The following is a 19,138-nucleotide window of genomic DNA, read 5'->3' as shown; positions in this document are numbered from 1 at the left end:
ATCTTCAATAAATCCTAAAAATTCTAATCAAATTCTATTGAAATTCTAAACTAATCCTAAGAAAATTCTAAAAAAATCCTAATCAAATCTTAATTAAATTTTAATAAATCCTATTAAAATCCTAAACAAAATCTTGAATCAAATTCTAATAAAATCTTATATTAATCCTAATCAAATCCTAATTAAATTCTATATCTTAATTAAACCTTATTCAAATTCTAAATCCTAATCAAATCCTACATAAATTATAATCAACTACTAAAGTTATTTTGAAACCTCAATAACTATTAATGAATTGTTGATCTCAATTAAAATTTCATCCAAACTATAATTCATAAGTAATTTATAAGCTTTCTCTAACTTGAATGTTCATCTTTTAACAAAGATTTATCCTTATTAAATCATACAATTGCTCCAAAAATTGGCTAGTGTATAGATAATTAAGTCTAAATTTTTTTCATCAATTTTTGATTCAATCAAAGTAGCGGATGTTGCAAAATTATGAAAACTCTCACTAATCTTAAATTTTAATTATCTAAGGCCATAATCTATACAAATTTTTACAATCTTTAATTTAATTGCTTAATTGATATCAAATTTTTCACACATTTAGAATGAGCTTAATAATAAACTAATAAATTTTTACTTGTAAATATGCAACAAAACTTACAAAATCATCAAATTTGTAAACTTCTTTTTATTTTTTAAAAAGAAAATCCATTGAATACACCTCTTACTTTGAAAAGCTCTCAAAACCTCAATATACCTTCGAATCACATGAAATTAACTTTCAAAAATCTTTTTACAAGTCTACTTGCAAATCCTACTTTTTGATCAACTAAAGAACCTTAGAATTGATGTAAGTGTACAGTCAAGTGCCTCGGGGTTTGATTTTGATCTTGGTTCACAATTGGTCCTCTTCAGCTATCAATTCTTGGTATTTTAAAGTAATTTTTTCTAAAACCTATTTTTGATTCTTTCTTTAAGATGCTTATATTAATTGTATATCTCATTTATTTTTATTTGTCTCATTTATGCTCCTATAAAGTAAATATAGATCTCTTCTACAAAAAGGCAATATTAGCATTTATTAATTTTTACTACCTCTTTGTCTATAATTTATATTATTAAGATAATTTGATCAAATATTTTCATTTAAACTTCTGTGTAATAAAATATTTCCTCTCTTCTTTCAAGTAATGGCCATGTTACTATATGACAATGGTACTGCCACATAGTTAAGAACATTGTTAGCCTCAAAAGTAAAATAGCCCTCAAGTAGCCACCATGTATATAACCAACTCACTTACAAGTTGGTTCCTTCAATGCAAGTTTCTAAACTTCATTACACATTCTTATACCAAAATGAATGTGTCAATATTCCTACAATAAAAATACAAAGCGTCCATGTAACAATTAGTTGCAATTTACATAGCTCCATCCAAGCATCGAAAGCTGGTGGACATAGACGCCCCAAGAGTGAGGTGATCCGAAACTATGTATCGAACTTGGTGTATACCCGTCACGAGGTTACATCTATGAGTTCAGAGGAATAAGTACGCAGAGCTGAACAGTGTCTAGCCTGTCAGTAAAAATGCAGATCAACTCAAGGATCCGGAACTCAGCATATCACTATCTTCTTGAAGCCAGAAATGCTGTGTGTAACGGTTAGTCAAGACTTGTAATACGTTCTAGTACAAAGTTCGGTCAACTTGGTTTTTGATCCTGATTGGGCAACTTTGTCTCCGAACCTGACACACACAATAGCAAGCTACAATTTCTTCGTGCCGTTTCAAGGAAAAGTTACATTGCCTAGCCCGCTCTTTAGTCTTCACATGAACGTGAAGCAGGTTCAGATTGGAGGTTACTATATGTTTGCAGAGAGCAAGATCTCAGTCATTGCATGGTAGATTGGTAACAGCCCCAAACTATGGGATCAGCTAGAGAAGTTCATGCCCGAAAAATTACTGCCTACTGCCATTGAACTCCTGCATTGATATTTATACTTTCGATGACTCTCACAACACACTGGACCTTACAGCTATGAGTCATTTAACAAAATGGCTTATCCAATTGCCATCATTGGATTCAGTTCCATGGTTCTTGGTCATACTTTGCTAAAAAGCTGTTTTAATGTCAAGAAATCACTCTGAGGTCCGACAATTACATTCCAAGTCCTGAGGCGCTTCATCATCTCCGGTGAAAACCTTCAACTTTTACTCTAAACAACCTTGGAATGAAAATCAAGTTCGATCGAGGCTGGCAATCTCTTCACTGATGCCTTCACTAAGGCTGTCCTCTGCTGCTTCTATCCCAAGAGCCTGGAACAAACAGAAGGATTACACTGTTGCCATGCTCAAGCTTAGAGTATGCAGGTATTAATTTAAAAAATTTCTACCTGGCTATATATCCTGCAAAATACTTTTCGGATGAAAATATTCTGCAGTTAATTGCACTCATCAAGAGATATCGATGCATCTCATATAGTCAATACCTCCAGAAAATAAAGAAATGATGATTGTGGCCTGCTGAAATCCTACCTTGTAGATAGATTCCACAGTACTCTGGTCAATATATTGACTTAGAGGAATTTTCTGACATTGCATCTCCTCAATCAGTTCATATGCCTGCCGGTGGTTATGCAGGGCTCCACACAAGGAATGATCAGTAATTTCAGAGGTACTCTAGAATCCAATTTTGGTGCAAGCCAAAGTGTCTTGAAAACAAGTAACTGAATTGTTTTCTTGCTGTTTCTTCTTTGACAAGGATGAAATTATTCTAATTTTAATACTTACTTGCAATTACATTGATTAAATGAGTATACAACGCAGAAAGATTATGAGTAGACCATCAAAGAAAAATATCACACATGAACACACATGATAGAAGCATGAATAAATGATTGCTACACGACCTGCTCCATATTCCTTTGACGGAAGTAGAACTCAATAAGTAGAGCATACAAATCACCTACTCGCAATGCAGCCTGCTTACCAACAATGAATAACACGAGATAAAGCAAGATTAGTGAACCCCTGAATTTAGCCTGTTGCGAAACATTTCAGCAGAAATCAAGCCTTTAGTTTTAATGTTAAAAGTGTATGAAGTGGCAAAAGTTCTTATGCATAAGACCATGAATAATACCTGGGGGCTTCCCTTATTGCGAGACACCTGCACGAGGAGCTCCCTACAAGCCCTCACCATTCCTGCGGGATCAGTCTTTGCCATCTTGCGGATCTAAGACAAAAGCATGCAATTGAAAGGTAAGTCTAGTCACTGAAAGTCGCCAACATTCTTATTAATACTGGATCTGTAACCCTCAATGTTTCATTGTGTTATGAAGCCATTTGTGGAATTGAGGAGACTTGTGAGATTACTACCTATTAAGCACAAACAGGGGCTTTGTAAGGAAGCAATCGTGGTGCTATTCAACAGTTGGTGTTTGAAGATGCTGTATGTACTTACCTGTCCAAAGTGCTCCATTTCTGAAATGCGGGTCTGTAATGATTTTACTTGATCATCTTTGTCGGAATTATTAGTTTTTTCAAGATACTTCAGTGCTTCTGACATGGCTCCTAGTGCCTGAACTTCTATCAAAGGGGTATAATTATATCCTAACATAGGTAACTATGCAAGATACATTAAAGGTAGTCGCATGAACTGGAAAAAAACACCTTCCTAACTAACCTTAATACACAAATGATGCCTTTTAAAACTTCCCCAGAGAAAAGGTGCCCCTCCATCAAGGTTCATTTGTGAGCTTAAATTTTACAACATATTGAACGTAGGTCAATTTGCCGACAAAGTCAGAAAAATTACAACGCACCTTCTCGTAATCCCTAAACTCGTCTATCTCAATTTGAGCGCATGCTTCGTAAAATGATGCTAGTGATGTCGTGTCCCCAGCTTTTGTATACATCTGAAAGAAGAGAGTTTTGATTGTTGCATTGAACATGAAAATTCTTGCCAAAATGTACTCAAGTTCCCCAGAAGGAGAGGGGTGGTGTGAGATACCTGAACGATGATCCTCATGAGATTGGCATCGCCGTGCCAATCAAGAGTCTGCAAATAATTTGCAGCCAGCACAAAAATCTCTTTCTGTCTGCAGCTAGCCTAACAAACTGTCAAATTCCGCACGTGAAGACTGTTTGAGACAGACATCTATCAATCCCAGATGCAGTTCAAATCACCTGGATACATGGGCGAAGAAAATGATCCTCTCCGTGTCTCCAGATTTCAATAAAGCCTGAAAAGGATGACATTCTTCAAAGCGAACAAGGGAACATACGAAAATTCTTTACTTGGTTCTAGTACAGTGAAAGAGGACATGAGTAGCGTAAGCTCTGTTCACATGGACGCTTCATGCGATATATCAAGGAGTTTTATGTTAAATTAAGACATAATGGTTGACTAGAAGGTTGCAATGGTAATTGGTTGGAATTCTCAATTATGAGCGTCGAACTAAACGAAACGCAAAGAAGGATACGTAACCTTCGTGGCCATCACGCGATCTCCAGCTTGAGTATATTTCTTACATGCAAGGTGGTAAGAACCTTGAGCGAGACAAGACGCTGCCAGACGCATTAGGAGTTTAGAATATTCTTCATCTTTTCTGTGATCACCTTTAGGGCATATGACTTCCGCCATCGCCCCCGTGATGGTAATACCTTCTTTTGTACACTACATGTTACCACAACAGTTGGCAGGACCGTTATTAACGGACAAGGATGTTTTGTAGGTCAGTTGCGTTACATTTAGAACAAATTCTGAGTGAGGCACAATTAACTCGTGATCTGGGAGCCTACGACTATTTAAGGAAAGAAGAACCATACAACATCAAGTGCCTTGTGGTATAGCTTGGCTGCAATAAACAGCTTCACTGCTTTGTCAAACTGCTTATGCTGCAAGAGATAATCTCCACAACTAACAGAACAATACCGAATCATTCAAGTTGTTTCAGATGGCTATTTAAAGACACAACAAACACATCTGTAGAAGAAAGCACTCAGAGAACTAAATACTAGCAGAATTTACGTTTAACGATCACAGAAAAGATGAAGAATATTCTAAACTTTCTGATATTTCATGATTGAAGCTCTCCCTAAGAAACGATCTCATGCTCAGCTTTGCAAAATCATTCGTGAAGCTTCTTACTTTGTAAGTAGTGAGGGATCCGCCGATTCATCAAGACCCTCAGCAATACTCCTAAGTGCATCAAATAATTGAGAACGAAAACAGATATCAATTGCTGTTCCCAAATCTCCACCCTGCAAATATAGTACAACTGATTTTCAGGCCATCCCATCTCAGCACCGTATCCTTATAGGTGATAGAAAATACGGTGGATTTCTCCTTCCTGCACACACTCGCATCGACTACGGCACACCTCGGGATGCCGTCATGGCAACTGATACATAACATCTGAAAAAGAGTTTGACAATCTTGAAGGCAGTTTGCATTTGTACTACGTTGTAGGGAAATGACAAAAGGAACAAGGGTTTCTGAACTAGCTTGCAGTAAATTTTGGACTCAGTAACCTTTTGAAATAGGAGAGCAGCCTCTTCATTCATTCCTTTCTTCTGGAAGTATCTTGCTGAGACAAACATCATCTCCCTGGAACTCTGATGAAGGTTGCCCAGATTCACAGCTCTTACTTAATCGAGGTCAATCTCAAACGATATGTTAGGCAATAAAAAACAAATATGTTGCATGTAGACGTAAAGGAATTAGTTTGTTTCTATAATGGTGAGATTCTCGACTTGAATGTCGTTTACGCTAGAACCTCCAGGAGTGGAGCGAAGGGGTTTACCTGAAGAGACAATGGCAGCAGTTCGCTATCCATGCCAGTCTTCATGGCCAGCTGTGCAGCATAACTTGACTTTCCGGCCATCTTAAAGAACTGTATGGCCTGAAGGATGTCTCCAATTTTCTCGTACTGAAGAGGCAAGTTCGATCAAATTCAACGCGAGTTTCGAATTTTAACGACTATGAGAGACATGCTTCAAAAGGGTAGCAACTACTTGATATGCACATTAAGGCACTATAAATACTCAACATTCTCAATTTGTCGTAACTTTCTTGCAATACCAAATTTCTGAAGTATCTTCGTTACTCTCTACCTCACGAGCCAACTGAAAGGCACCAGCAAAATCTCCAGAGGAAGTCACGACCTCAGAAGCTGCCTCAAAATCCTTCTGATAGCAATATACTCGAACTAGAGAACATGTATCTCTAGCCTGCAGAATCACAAGTTGAAATCATGGAACATTTAAGGGGATTAATTACACATAAAGCCAATTCGTCATTGCTCCAATACGCTAACAATATGTCGAGATGTTTTCATCGCAACACATTCTACCCCACGTACTAATTACAATTCTCTTAACTGAGAGGATTCTATTTTTTTGGAGCTATACCAAGTGTCATCATAATATGCCGAGTCATTTTTACCGAATAGTGGATTTGTCCCAATTGTTAGTAAAACAACCGAATGTTAAAATGACAGGTAGGAAAAAACAGAGGCTGACATACAGCAATATAGTACTCAATAGCTTCGGATAAAAGGTCATTGGCTTCACAAAAATGAGCCCACCAACGCTGCAATGCTGGGTCGGAGCTGTTGTCAATGTAATCCTGCAGCTCTTCAACTTGCTGAGCAGCATAGAGCATGCGCGGAACCTCATACCTGCATTCTGCGAAAGGAATGTCATGATCATACCGCTTAAGAGCGGCAGTTGTTGAGAGTGAATCAAGTCATATTTCTATATTTAGGGTGGATGGGTTTCTCAATAGAAACTAGAGTGCTTCACCTATGCGACCCTGAAAGTTCAAAATGATGAATTGCATCCTTATAATTTCCCCTTGCTTCCAGATATTTAGCGTACGAGTGGTGTGTATTTTTGAGATGGATGCGATCATTTTTTGTGGCTACTTCTAATGCCTTCTCCCATTCACAACAAAGCTGCACATTTTGGGAATATAGGTCAGAGAAGGCTTCAATATTCAAGCAATAGATTTGTAGAATAATGAATTATGAATATTCTGTACACATACAAAGCAGATTGCAGAGAAAAACTTGTTATTACAGAATCATGTTCAGGTTCCTTACTTGGTGTAGTCGGTTTACCAAATCATATCGTTTACAGTTTGCGTAAAGTTGCTTTGCATCATCAATCTGTCCTAATTGAAGCGCCACCATTGCAACCCTTGCATCTTCTTCCTGTAAGGTCAACACTGTAATTGGTCATGTAAAATTAATTTGGCTCACTTGCGTCCAAATGACGGATCCATTCAGTTCATTATCGAATTCATCGATCAGTTTTAAGAAATACCAAGATAGAATGGCATGCGTACACAAGTGCCGTAGAATGCTTACCGGCTCCTTTTCAGCTTCCTCGATCAATTCGGCTCCATAGGCATCTTGCATGCGACCAAAACAATAGGCTGCTATATCTGTTCGTTTAGTCTGCACGCAAATGGCGGCAAGTGCTTTCCAGAATGCATGATCTTGGATCCATGCGATGGATTGGTATGCTGCCACCAGCATAACTGGACCTAAGACTAAATTGTAGTTGAAATAAGACAGTCCTTTCTTAGTTTTCTGGTCAGCACCCTCCTGTAATACAACATGTTTGAGGATCATGAACTCGATTAAGATGACTGATTAGTTACATATGATAAATGTGACATCGGCAGTGCGTTTACATAATTAGAGGTCATATATTATGCTACAGCTAGCATTATGATAAGTTACAAGCTCACTGTTAACTACAAGAAAACTTTCACTTACTAGCCCAACATAATCTCGAAAAACTTTCATCTCGAAGGATCCAGGAGCTGCAAGTTCATCAGAACTTGGACGTGAAGCTCCAGTATAAAACATAAGATATGGGATGGAAACTCCGACAAGAAGACGCTGATCGTCGAGAAGCACGATCTGCTTCGTATGAGGAACGAGCTTGTGAGATTCCAAAACACTTCACATGAATTACGAAGCAATGTGCTGACGAGTGAAACTTTGTCTGATTCAGCTCGAAGTATAGATTCACTTCTAAGTACAGTCAAGATACTTACGATGCGTTTGCACATACCTTTTCATATTCGAAAATTCCCTGCGGATAGTCCGATGTTACGAAGAAGGTGAAAATAAATGACGCTGCAGTCTCCTTCTCACCCAATTCGTTTGAATTCTCCTCCTAATAGCCACTCCTTACTTAAGCTCTTCGTGGAAAAAGCCGACTACGAATTGGAGACAACGAGTATTACATGCTAATAACAATTCATCAAATCAGTCCATATACAAGCAGCATCAAATGGATTTAGTGACTGTAATGCATCCTCTACTTACCTCAGAGCAAATTATGTGACACGCAAGGAGCTTACAATCCTCGTCATCCCAATAATGTGAAACTGGCCTCCTATCTCCAAAGTCGTAGCAGAGGAATTTATCCAAATATTCATCGTACACAAAAAGCTTCGATTCTGTTCCATCGCCCTTAGGCGACTCTGCAAAGAAGCTAATCTTGGTCCCGTCACAATTGCACCGAAGTGACTGAATCTTCTCAACTTGATCCACCTGATTCAAGTCCAGGGGCATTCCATCAAAATCGAAGCACTTGCACACATAGCCTTGATCAAATGTCTCGACGATACGGAATCGCGACACATATCATTTAACGTGATCAAGTCTACACATTCTTCATTTTAATTCACCTTTCGACCAGACGGAAGTCCTGAAAGCTTTACTTCATTCCGTTCAATCTTCCACGAACGGATTCGGTTCTCACTGGTTACTGCAACAAGAACTTCCTCGCAAACTTCAAGTTGCAAGGATTTTCCCTGGAAATGATCCACCACCAGAAGCTGCTTATGCTCTCCCTGCAATCGACAGAATACCTGGCCAATTTAGGAAATCTGCAGTGAGAGTGTTCACTGCATTTCGAGAGTTTTGAAAATTAGGGTTTAGGATCGATCGCCGATTAAGACCTCAAACCGCAACTACAAATGCAGTTTCTGTGAGGGCGCCATCGGAATTTGATCATCCGAACATACAGATAATAAATGCAAAAACGCCGGCGATTTTCCCAGAAAAGTGAGTGTATCAAATTACTAAAACCACTCGCAGAACTGCTACACATGAAGTGGAAGTACTACTGTGGAATTCCTCCTGTGGAAGCTTCAAATGCTTCAAATAACTTCAAATACAACACTGCGGAGTAACATTTCATTGCACTGAATATTCTGAGTTATTTTTTCAAAATTTAATCCACAAGCATTGTTGTACATTAGGTTAAACTAATTTTAAGTTACACCTGAAGTGACAACACCTCCACTCCATCTTGCGTAGTCATGAACACGAAGCAGTTGTGGATTGCCAGGAATGCACCTTCCGCTATGCCAATCTTTGCCACATGTTTTAGTCCTGCACAAGTCAAAGACTGGGGTTCGGAATCACCTTAAGATTTTCGTGGTCTTCTGTCAAATAATTCATGTATTGCATGATAATCGGGCATATGATTTCTTGTGATACCATGCGAGTTCAGCTCAAAGATCTCCGCATCATGTAATTTCCAGATCAGATAGTTCTGCTTCCACATATTCACGCCGTTTATAGCTGACACTACAGTCAAAACTTTGGTGCTATCCTGGAAGCAACGACACATTGTTCAGATCAAAAAACAGAAAAAAGAAAATGATGTGTGACCACTGTTTATATTGTCACAATTACTATTCTATTTGTTTCCTGATTGACACTGAGACACTCTCATGAACAACATCCTCAATGTGGACAAAAAAATGGTCTAGTATTAAGTAGCGCATAACATTTACACCCTAATTATTAAGTGAAAAGCAAGTTTGATAAAGAAAAAAAAAATCTTACAGGAGCATCAAGTTGGAGTATCGCCGCTTGATTAGAAGCGATTTGAACGATGGCGAAACGACCGCGACATCTCCACGCAAAGTTCCATCCTTCATTTACCGCGCCTTTAAGCTCATCGGCTTCTCCCATGTCAATTGCTTTGGAAGAAGGTAACCTTGGAAGGCACACAATCTACGTCGTCACCTTTATCCACAGACTTTATGTAATTTTCAATGCCTTCTTTTCAAACCCTCGGGCTAAGTGCATTCGTATGCAAATTGGCTTCGAAGACAACAAATTCAATTCTCATTCTTATTGGGTATTTTTCTTGGTCAAGTCTAACTTCACAGTGACGATTCTGCACGATCTCGGGGGCCTGTGCGCAAGTGGAGACGAGCTAAGGTGCGTGGTTGGGAATGGGAGATATCTCAAAATTGGCATCGTCTCGATTGATTTCGCGAAGAGGGCGATAGAGCAGAAGACACATGGATTTATTAGAGTGTGAATTCGAGACAGTTAAGGACGTTGCATGTATTGAGCCAATTAAGAAGCAGGATCTGGAGAAAATTGTAACAGCTTCCCAAAAAACTTTAGTTGACAGGTGTGCTCCTTTAAGTAACGTTAGTATGCGGCATTGCGCAATCAAGTAGACACGTATTAGTAATAAAACTTGGCACTCTTGTCTAAAGTCCATCGAAGGCGGTGATTACTTGATAGAGTGGACATACATACGTCATCCAGTTTCTGAATTATAATGTCTCTGTTGCTGATCTAACTTACTGAGATCAGCACGTAGCTGAAAATGCTTCTCAGGCGAAAGTTAAAATGACAACCTCATCATGGTTTATTGCTTGGTGTCTTCTTTCTTGGTTCTCAATTTTGAAGTTTGCATTGGTTAATGCTGCAGCAACCTGATCATCTACTGAATCTTTGATAGTGCTTGTGAGTATTCAAGACTTCATGCATCCATACTTTTGAAGGTGTAACTTTCTTCTGGATGGTTAACGATGAAGTTCACAATATTGTTTGCCTATGCCTATGCATATGCTTTGAAGTGGTAACATCACAAAGAGATTAAAGATAATGAGTGTTTGCCCTCTTCTGAATTGGAGGGAAAAAATCGACTCTTACGGTGTCAGCCGCGAAAGACCAAACAATTCTTATGGAGCCAATGGAAAGCCTGAGAAATGAAAAAAGAAATCCTTGGAGGTCTCGAAGAACCTAAGATGCTTTTCCCAAATCAACATCCACCAGCTACTTTTGTAACAGCAAAACAGAAATTGGCACGTCCACTGGAAACTATGGAGTGTTGAAGGCAACTTTCATTCCCAAATGACTTTCAAATAGGCTGTTTTAAGTACTGAATTAAACTAAGATCTTACTCCACACATGATATGTCTGACGAGGGACGAGAGCATGCTGAGAAATAAATTACAGAGAAATCCATCCTCTCTTGTTAAGGCCTAATACTGGTTCTTCATGCCTACGCAGCGCAAATCAGAAGGAGAACACTAGTCTAATAGACGATCGGAGACTAAGTTTTTGATTGAGATGGAGGGTTGTGGAAGCGTTAGTGAACAAATCCTCCTAATTGCTAATTCCAGTTTATAATTTTGGTTCCTCAAAAAAAGAATCCGAGAACTAGCTCAGCATTGTTATATAAGTGTTATCGGGGAAGATCTCTTAGGCATCTTTACTAAAAGTTGTAAGAAGTTCGCTACTGGCATTGACATGATTATCTGTGATTCTGTTCTTTAGTCTCTGCACTTATAACGTGTGCAAAGAATAAATGTACCTCACGTGATACACCAGGTTAGCACTTTGACTGATAGCACTCAGCTGTTTCTGTGTGACATCATTTGTTCATTGATACTTTTATAATAACAAATAGACCTCAGGATCTTGATGAGGCTACTTGGCGACTGCACTCGAAATGGCTCTGCAGTCATTTGCCTTCCCCTTGGTACTACTTGGTGTGTTCGTTTCCAGAATGCTGATGTGTATGTTGATCAATATTAGACCCAATGCACATCGCACACTTGAGCTTTGTCTTTATACCAAAATCCGTTCCCAACAGTTTCCAGATGTGCCGCATCCCTCGGACGGAGTTGGGGCGGAGGGAGGTGAGGTCCGCGGCTGAGGAGTTAGCGTGTTAGACCTAGTAAGCTGGGACCCAATCAGGAAAAACCATTGATCATGGAGAATACTTGGCTGTTCATGTGCACTTCAAACTTCTGTCAGTGTGCAAAAAGCATGGCTATTTGCACAGCATGAAGTCTAAATATGGAAGGAATAGTAAACGGGGAATACCATGATGGATCCTGCAATTAAAAGTTATTTTAAAGGAGAGTGGGGATCACTTAATGCATGCAACATGGTTCCACATCAAGGCAAATTCCTCTGTAACTTGTGGGCAGCGATTGTTTTTCTCGTTGAATGGCTGCTGGGCCCGAATTCGCCGAATTACTGATTTAAAAAGTTTTGTGTCCCCGAAAGGCACCAAAATTAGAGCGGCAGAAGCCATAATCACGGATCTAAAAGCGTTATGATTATGGAACATTGCGGTAAGAGCAGCACAGGTTCTTAAACAAATTTTTATCCAAGAAATCATCATAGTCTATTGTCGAAAGATGCCATAAAGTGACAAAGATACGCATCTCCGAACCCGACCAACACTTGTATGCTACAATGTGTGAACTGTTCACATCAGACCCAATTTTTTGCGCAGGAGAATAATCTAGTTATGCTTGTCAGTGTCTCGGGGTTTGGTTTTGGCCGGTTCTTTTGTGAGGAGAAGTAATACGGTACCCCTTCCTGGCTTCTAAGATTGCGTCTTGTTTATATCTGCCTGAAACAGCTGCTGGATATGGATATTCACATCGTACGGGTTGTTTTCAAGGCGGTCAGGCAGAGATGGCGAGAAGACCGGGCCAGCGGTGACAGCACCGAAGGAAGGGCCGCTCTTGACTGCAGTCCCACACACGTCCCACTCTATCTTTCCCTTTTCCGCCTCAGCCGTCGTCATCTTCGTCGTAGAATAGGCAGAGTAGCTAGGGAGAAGGGTAGAGTGAGGGGGAAAGAGAGAAGATTTTCATTCAACTTTCCTTTCTTAAGTTCCTCACCAGTTGCGGCTGCAACAGTAGGCTACAGTGAGAAAGCAAACAATCCAGAGAGGAGAGGGGATACTAATTTTATCATCTTGACTGGTCGGTTGATTCTTTGGTTCATTTATTTTGCCTTCTTTGCTCACCGTCGGATATATACGCTGGTTTGGCAGAAAAATTTTAACCGCAAGAAAGTTGATGTTGCGATGAGATGTGCGGCATGAGAGTTGGCGCGAAGTTAGTGGCGGTACGGGTTTGATGTGGAGACTTTCTCAGAGGCACCTTGTAGGAACACATGGTTTTTTTTTTTTTTTTTTCTTTTCTTTTTCTTTCCGATGTGCATTTGTCGGCATTCTCTCCCGCTCGCGAGTGTTGATTTTCGCTATTCTCATGAAGTAATCGAGGTAGTGTGAGAGCCAAGTAGTGTAGCGAGTTGGCTTCCGTTCTGTCTGTGCTGTGATAAATCGTGTAGGGGAACCGCATCTAGGAGCACACTGAGGCTTAATAAGGGGACGCGGCAGCTGCTTGGCTTGAATCGTCAGTCTCGAACTTCTTTTTAACTTTTCTCCTGCATTGTTAGGATAAACCGTGATAAGCCATCCAACATTTGCTTCGTTTTCACATGCAGGTGTAGGGATTGTTGGAGACAACGCTCCAGTTTAGAGCCTGATGACTGACAGTAGGAGATTGTTTTGCACATTTTCAATGACTATCTAGTTTTCTCTCTTGTGCGTCTTGATTCTCCGTGCGCGAGGGATAAGTCTTCGGACTTGTCCAGCATAACACCCGCCGAACACAGGACACACATTTTTAATTGAGTTTTAGTAATGCGCTTAATATTCTTACGCGCAGACTCAGGTCTTTTACAGGAATGCCAAAATTCCTATGCAGCGATTAAAGTCGCTCGAAGATTTTTCTAAGATGACCGCACCTCCGAAGATCTCCCCACCAGGTTGCGCGGAACCCCTAACCTAGCAGGTCATGCTTTCACAAGAGACTTATGTTGAGAGGGCTTTAGGTCGTAACTCTAGTATAACTTCTGTGCAAAAACCTTTCCCGGCAGTGACTTATCAAAACTAATTTATTTTGCAGGAGAGAGGTCAATTGTGACGGGAGGTGCGGGGCCATCGTCATCCGGACCGTCAGCTGGTGCAAATGCTGCCTGCGCAGCATGCAAGTATCAGCGTCGCAAATGTGCAACGGACTGTCCATTAGCTCCCTATTTTCCTCCAGATCAACCGAAGAGATTTCTTAATGTGCACAGACTGTTTGGTGTGAGTAGTATTCTGCGTATACTGCGACAGGTGGATCCAGAAAAACGTGAGGACACGGTGAAATCAATTGTGTATGAGGCTGATACTCGAGAGAAAGATCCAGTGCATGGGTGTCTAGGGGTTATCCGCTTGCTTCAGAACCAGGTCAACAAGCTCAAAGATGAGGTTGTAGTAGCGCGGGAGCAATTGTACTTGATGGAACAGCAACACACTTCTTCCATTTTACAGCAGAACTATGGACACCAGCATGCAGGGGGCCAGGCAGATTACCATCATTACCATTTACAACCGCAGTATCGTGCGAGTACATCACATCAGGGTGGGAGTTTTCATGATCCTGCTCATGGACAAAATCTGACTTACCAGGACAGTAGATCATCACATGGTGCATATTCTGATCACGCGAGGTAATCAATGAGCTGAGACCAAGATCTTCATAAGAGCTGACACTGGTTGGGTGTTACATTGATTCCATTGTATAACCACTAATTCCACAGTGAATGCTTTGTCATAGAGAATATGGATCCATCCAGTTGTAGCCTATCTAAATCGGATCTTTTTTCCTTGTCTTTGTAGGTATCTGGTTGATTCTGATTCAGATTTGCATGGAAACAGTATGCTCGGCCAACAAATAATAAAGGTGGAGTCAACTGATCCTTATAATAGGAGTAGTATGGGTGGTGGTATCAGGTATGGGTCTGATTCTGGCCTGGGATCACTACTTATGCATGAACACCAAAATCGGCAAAATCTGGCAGATCAACATCAGCAAGGAGGTCCTAGTTATGCAGTTGCAGGTGATCTTGAAAGGCGTCCATTTTACAATCCACTTATTGACACGCATGTAGGCCGTCATGTTGATTCACTTAGGTCTATGGCAGCCTTGCAGGGCTTGGATCCCTTAAATCCACCTCAGGTGTCCGATCACGAACTTCGGAATGCTGGAGTACATTTGTCGCTCACAAATAAATACTCTATTTAGGATATCCATTCAGTTATTTAACATTTAGTGCAGTTGGTATTTTTGATCTGTAGAAACAACTCAAACAGGAAATCTGAAGATAGATGTCCAAACTTGCGAGGGTGTTATGGTTACCCTCCACATGAGGCACTTTCACATCGACACGAGTTTCAATTTCCAGTACTTTGATTGGCTTGAGAGACTTTACGCGTATTTCTGTTATTCTTGTATAAAGGGATTTACGATGTCAATTTCAAATTCTACGCATGGCTCCCCAACAATCCCAATATGAGGAGCAAATGGTTCCTCAGCTTAGTTTTGTACAGGTCCCGATTCTGTGCTACGTGCACCAAGTGGAAACGACACTGCAAAATAGGATTGAATTAGAAAGTAGTAAGTTCAGAAGCACCCTTGTCACATACGTGATGCAATTCTTATTTATCTCGTATAGTATGTCTATACAACACTAATTTGCATTATCACATCATAGAAACGTCTGTAAAATTGCTTCCATGTTGGACCGTCTCTGGCTCTCTGCAGATATGCCGTTGAAATGACCTCCCGATTTTATGGTTGTTTTACAGGACTTCAATAACGCACTGCAACAACTCCGACCCTCTGTTTTTCCTAACGACCTGGGGATACTTGACGACTGGAGCCGCACATTCGGCGGTCTGGCCCTCCAGTCAGTCCATCAGTTGGTCCAGAATTTTCGAATGATCCAATGCAGCTCCAATTCGTTTGTAAGCAAGTTCTTTGATTAGTCGTATCAAACTAAAGAATGCGGCAGTTGAGCAAAAGTGTTGGCATGTCACATACCAGTGCTGACACGTAGGAGCAAATGAAGGGCACATCTCATTAACTGAATGAGGGTTTTTTTTTTGAAACCTGCGCAAAGAATGCTGATGTGTATGTTGATCAATTTCAGACCCAATGCACATCGCACACTTGAGCTTTGTCTTTAGACCAGAATCCATTCCCAACAGTTACCAGATGTGCCGCATCCCTCGGATGGAGTTGGAGCGGAGGGAGGTGAAGTCCGCGGCTGAGGAATTAGCGTGTTAGACCTAGTAAGCTGGGACCCAATCAAGAAAAAGCGTTGGTCATGGAGAATACTTGGCTGTTAATGTGCACTGCAACCTAAACCGAAGAATCATTGCCTTGCGTACATCCAACCCAGTTTTTTCACTCAATCACAACATTAACATACTCGTCACTCCTAGTCACCAATTTGTAGAAGTTCAGCAAGAGAAAAAAATAGGAGGAGGAGGGGGGTTGTGTTTACGCTCAGTGGATGCCAGATGGCGCACTCCATCGGTCAAGCATGAAGGAGCGTGTACAAAAGAGCCGCCGGCGTTTACAAGCGCAGTCACGGCCACAGTAAAACTTCAGCAGAGAGGAGATTCATCAGCATCCTGCGGATTTTTAAGAATAGACAATCCCATATTTGAGCGTCTACTCAAGAAAGAGGATTGCATTTTCACCGACCCAATTGCATGCCCTTGTACTCTTCCTTGTCTGAAATCCCACCCATCTTAAATTGCAGCGTGCAGGTGCATCGTTGCTTTCAAGGCAATCGGTGAGAAAGAGAAAGGATAATGGCGGTGTCCATGGCTGTTGTGGACTCAGTCAAGCATCTGCCATCGCAGTCCTCGCCCATCTCGAGACCACCAAAAATGGATAAATTAACACGTGAACTTTCTATTCGCGTTTCGAAATCTGACATTGATCACTGACATCCAAACATACGCATTAGAATTTCAATGATGTAGAATATTACGATCACAATGTCTACATTCTTTGCTTGAGAGAGTCAGCTGTGCAAGCTGTGCATTTCTTTTCCTTGTTATTATTTTCAATCTTTTTGTTATTATTATTGTTGAAGTATATATATATATATATGAAGTTTTTTTTTTTTTTTTTTTTTTTTTTTTGCAAAAGACAAAAAGTACGACGGGAGAGCAATGGCTCCGCGTTTTCCGGGTAGGTGAATCAAGGCAAGAAACTATGACGATTGAAGGTTGTAATCCAGACGGCTAGCCGCAATCGTTTAGCTCTTGTGTGCGCGATTGACTCATCAACTACTCAGTTTCAGTTTCTTGTTGCGCTAGAGTTTGTTCAAGGGTTGTCTTCGTTGGTTGCTCGGCTGGAAACCGCGACAACACTTAGCACTAGACAAGGAACTTAGGGTTAAATTAGGATTTTAAATGGCCCACTCGTACGCACATGCTGTTCGTTCCGTCACACTGCATGCCCCCTCTGGATGCGGATAGGGACACCACCAACGCAATTCGGAGACAATGTGAGGGTTTAACACTTAATCCTACCAAACCGCAACTAGAGGAGACTCTGCCAGAAGGATTCACGAGAAACTATGCGGGATTTCTCATTAAAAGCGCGAGGAAACGTATTCACGTGTCGAAAGAAATCGTAGCAACAGAAGAGGAGTTTCTGGAGGACTACATTGTTGTAGCCAGCTTTCTTGGCGGTAAGCTAACTCCCCTGGCCTTTGCTGCTTGGTTGGCCAATCTCTACTCTCATCTTGGCAGTGGATTAGTCGTGGCAAGTGACAACACAAGGCGTGGCTTTTTTTGCCTGAAAGCCTCCAGCAAAGAGGTGGCGCGGCAATTACTCGCCCTCACCCCATACAAATCGGAGGAGATAATGTGCATATTCCAAATGTGGTCACTGGATTTCGACCCGAGCACGAGGAAAGGTATGTGAATTCCGACATAGTTAAACCCTGAAGCGCTTACCGTGGCAGTTTTATGGCGTGGCTAACGAAATTGAGGCAAGTATAGAGAAGGTACTAGCTTCGGATGCAAATACTGATATCTTTTCATAGCCCCGTTTCTACATAGCCCCGTTCCTACATTGCCTTAGATACTAGTTTGGGATGGGATACAGAACTGGAAATCGCATTCAAGCATTAAGGCAAATCTATTTGGGCACAATGTGGACAATAGTCAACAGAAGCAGTCCCAGGTTATAATGTGGATGGTTCAGAAGGCCCAGGCAGAGGGGATATGTGCACACGTATGAGCAATAAATTCACCTCTCAGGTTATCAACTATGGAATTATTGTGCATAATAGGGCAATTTGGATTAGATTGTGTGGATTAGCATGCAAAGATTTAAAGATACTCAATTTGTATGCATTCAACTGTCCAAATGAAAGGTGCATATTATAACAAGAATTAATAGTTGAATTACCAAGAGATAGTTGTTAGAAAGTTAGTGGAGATTTTAACATGGTTGAACAAAGTCAAGGTAAATCTTCTCATTGTAGCTATTATGGACATTTAATAAGAAGATTTTAGAAATATTTTTAGAATATTTCAATAGAAGGTTATAAAAGGTTTTCAAAATATTTTAGTAGAAAATTCTAGAAATATTTTTAGAATATTTTAAAATGTTCTAAAAGATTTTAAAAAGATTTTAATAGATTTTAAAAAGATATGGAAAGATTAAAGAAGTTGTACAAGAAAGATCTTAACTTTGCTTAGTCTCCAAGCAATATAAAAACTTCTTGAGAAATTTCTTAATACCTATGTTAAGGACATACACTAGGAAGTTGTAGAAGATTCTAGAAGGTTCTAGAGAAGCTTTGTAGTTTGTAGAAGCTACTTGAGAAGTTTTCAAGCTCGTGGAAGCTGCTTGAGAAGTTTCTTAGCGTATGGAAGCTGATTGAGAAGCTTCCTAGTTTGTGGAAGCTACTTGAGAAGCTTCCTAGCTTATAGTATATAAAGGAGCCGAAACTGAGGAAATCCTCAGTCTCAACAATACACCTCTTGGAGCTCTAGTTCACCTCTCTAGTATTATTCTTGTACTCATCCGATTAATCTAGTTCTTGCCGATTGTTCTTCAGTTTCTTCTTTAGATTTCCAGTCAGTATTCTAAATTTGTGATAGTTTATCGAGACTAAATTCATCTTTCATAT

The 19,138-nt window shown here is 40.3% G+C and overlaps 3 protein-coding genes and 1 long non-coding RNA gene across 20 annotated transcripts; 2 read left to right on the top strand and 2 right to left on the bottom strand.

Moving 5' to 3' along the window:
* Positions 1–1,764: 1,764 nt before the first annotated feature.
* On the bottom strand, positions 1,765–10,015 carry LOC112290012 (uncharacterized). 15 transcript variants are annotated; one of them, XR_002972030.3, is made up of 25 exons: positions 9,881–10,015; positions 9,530–9,644; positions 9,312–9,421; positions 8,713–8,877; positions 8,348–8,575; positions 8,091–8,195; positions 7,790–7,936; positions 7,376–7,615; positions 7,109–7,219; positions 6,810–6,961; positions 6,532–6,685; positions 6,120–6,236; positions 5,810–5,935; positions 5,538–5,621; positions 5,155–5,267; positions 4,833–4,923; positions 4,492–4,680; positions 4,191–4,246; positions 4,015–4,113; positions 3,827–3,919; positions 3,466–3,582; positions 3,145–3,237; positions 2,915–2,986; positions 2,541–2,627; positions 1,765–2,321 (listed from the first exon to the last, which is right to left on the bottom strand). XR_002972030.3 is itself a non-coding variant. In XM_024535870.3 (25 exons), exons 1-25 carry the CDS (start codon positions 10,007–10,009, stop codon positions 2,309–2,311), a joined length of 3,018 nt encoding a protein of 1,005 aa, XP_024391638.1. In that variant the 5' UTR covers positions 10,010–10,015; the 3' UTR covers positions 1,765–2,308. The 15 variants fall into 15 exon arrangements, 8 of the variants coding, with proteins under 8 accessions (XP_024391638.1, XP_024391636.1, XP_024391639.1 ...); XM_024535870.3 differs by having other exon boundaries at positions 1,765–2,344; positions 4,015–4,102; XM_024535868.3 differs by having other exon boundaries at positions 4,015–4,102.
* Positions 10,016–12,584: 2,569 nt separating this feature from the next.
* On the top strand, positions 12,585–16,267 carry LOC112289388 (uncharacterized). 3 transcript variants are annotated; one of them, XM_073537551.2, is made up of 5 exons: positions 12,585–13,915; positions 14,056–14,644; positions 14,814–14,877; positions 15,783–15,941; positions 16,127–16,267. In XM_073537551.2, exons 1-5 carry the CDS (start codon positions 13,849–13,851, stop codon positions 16,148–16,150), a joined length of 903 nt encoding a protein of 300 aa, XP_073393652.1. In that variant the 5' UTR covers positions 12,585–13,848; the 3' UTR covers positions 16,151–16,267. The 3 variants fall into 3 exon arrangements, with proteins under 3 accessions (XP_073393652.1, XP_024390323.1, XP_090110762.1); XM_024534555.3 differs by lacking the exons at positions 15,783–15,941; positions 16,127–16,267 and having other exon boundaries at positions 12,613–13,500; positions 13,816–13,915; positions 14,814–15,354; XM_090254636.1 differs by lacking the exons at positions 15,783–15,941; positions 16,127–16,267 and having other exon boundaries at positions 12,613–13,915; positions 14,814–15,354.
* Positions 15,577–17,046, bottom strand: LOC149988005 (uncharacterized). Its single transcript, XR_016505716.1, has 2 exons — positions 16,484–17,046; positions 15,577–16,273 (listed from the first exon to the last, which is right to left on the bottom strand). It is a non-coding gene; the product is annotated as an uncharacterized LOC149988005 (long non-coding RNA).
* A 378-nt stretch (positions 17,047–17,424) lies between these two features.
* Positions 17,425–18,271, top strand: LOC149988004 (uncharacterized). Its single transcript, XM_090254637.1, has 2 exons — positions 17,425–17,686; positions 17,801–18,271. Exons 1-2 carry the CDS (start codon positions 17,425–17,427, stop codon positions 17,920–17,922), a joined length of 384 nt encoding a protein of 127 aa, XP_090110763.1. The 3' UTR covers positions 17,923–18,271.
* The last annotated feature ends 867 nt before the right edge of the window (positions 18,272–19,138 follow it).

The sequence above is a fragment of the Physcomitrium patens genome, chromosome 12, assembly GCF_059467195.1.
Source record: "Physcomitrium patens ecotype Gransden chromosome 12, ASM5946719v1, whole genome shotgun sequence".
Taxonomy (NCBI): Eukaryota; Viridiplantae; Streptophyta; class Bryopsida; order Funariales; family Funariaceae; genus Physcomitrium; species Physcomitrium patens.
The sequence above is the reverse complement of the archived record's forward strand: the minus strand, read 5'-3'. Positions and strand labels throughout refer to the sequence as shown.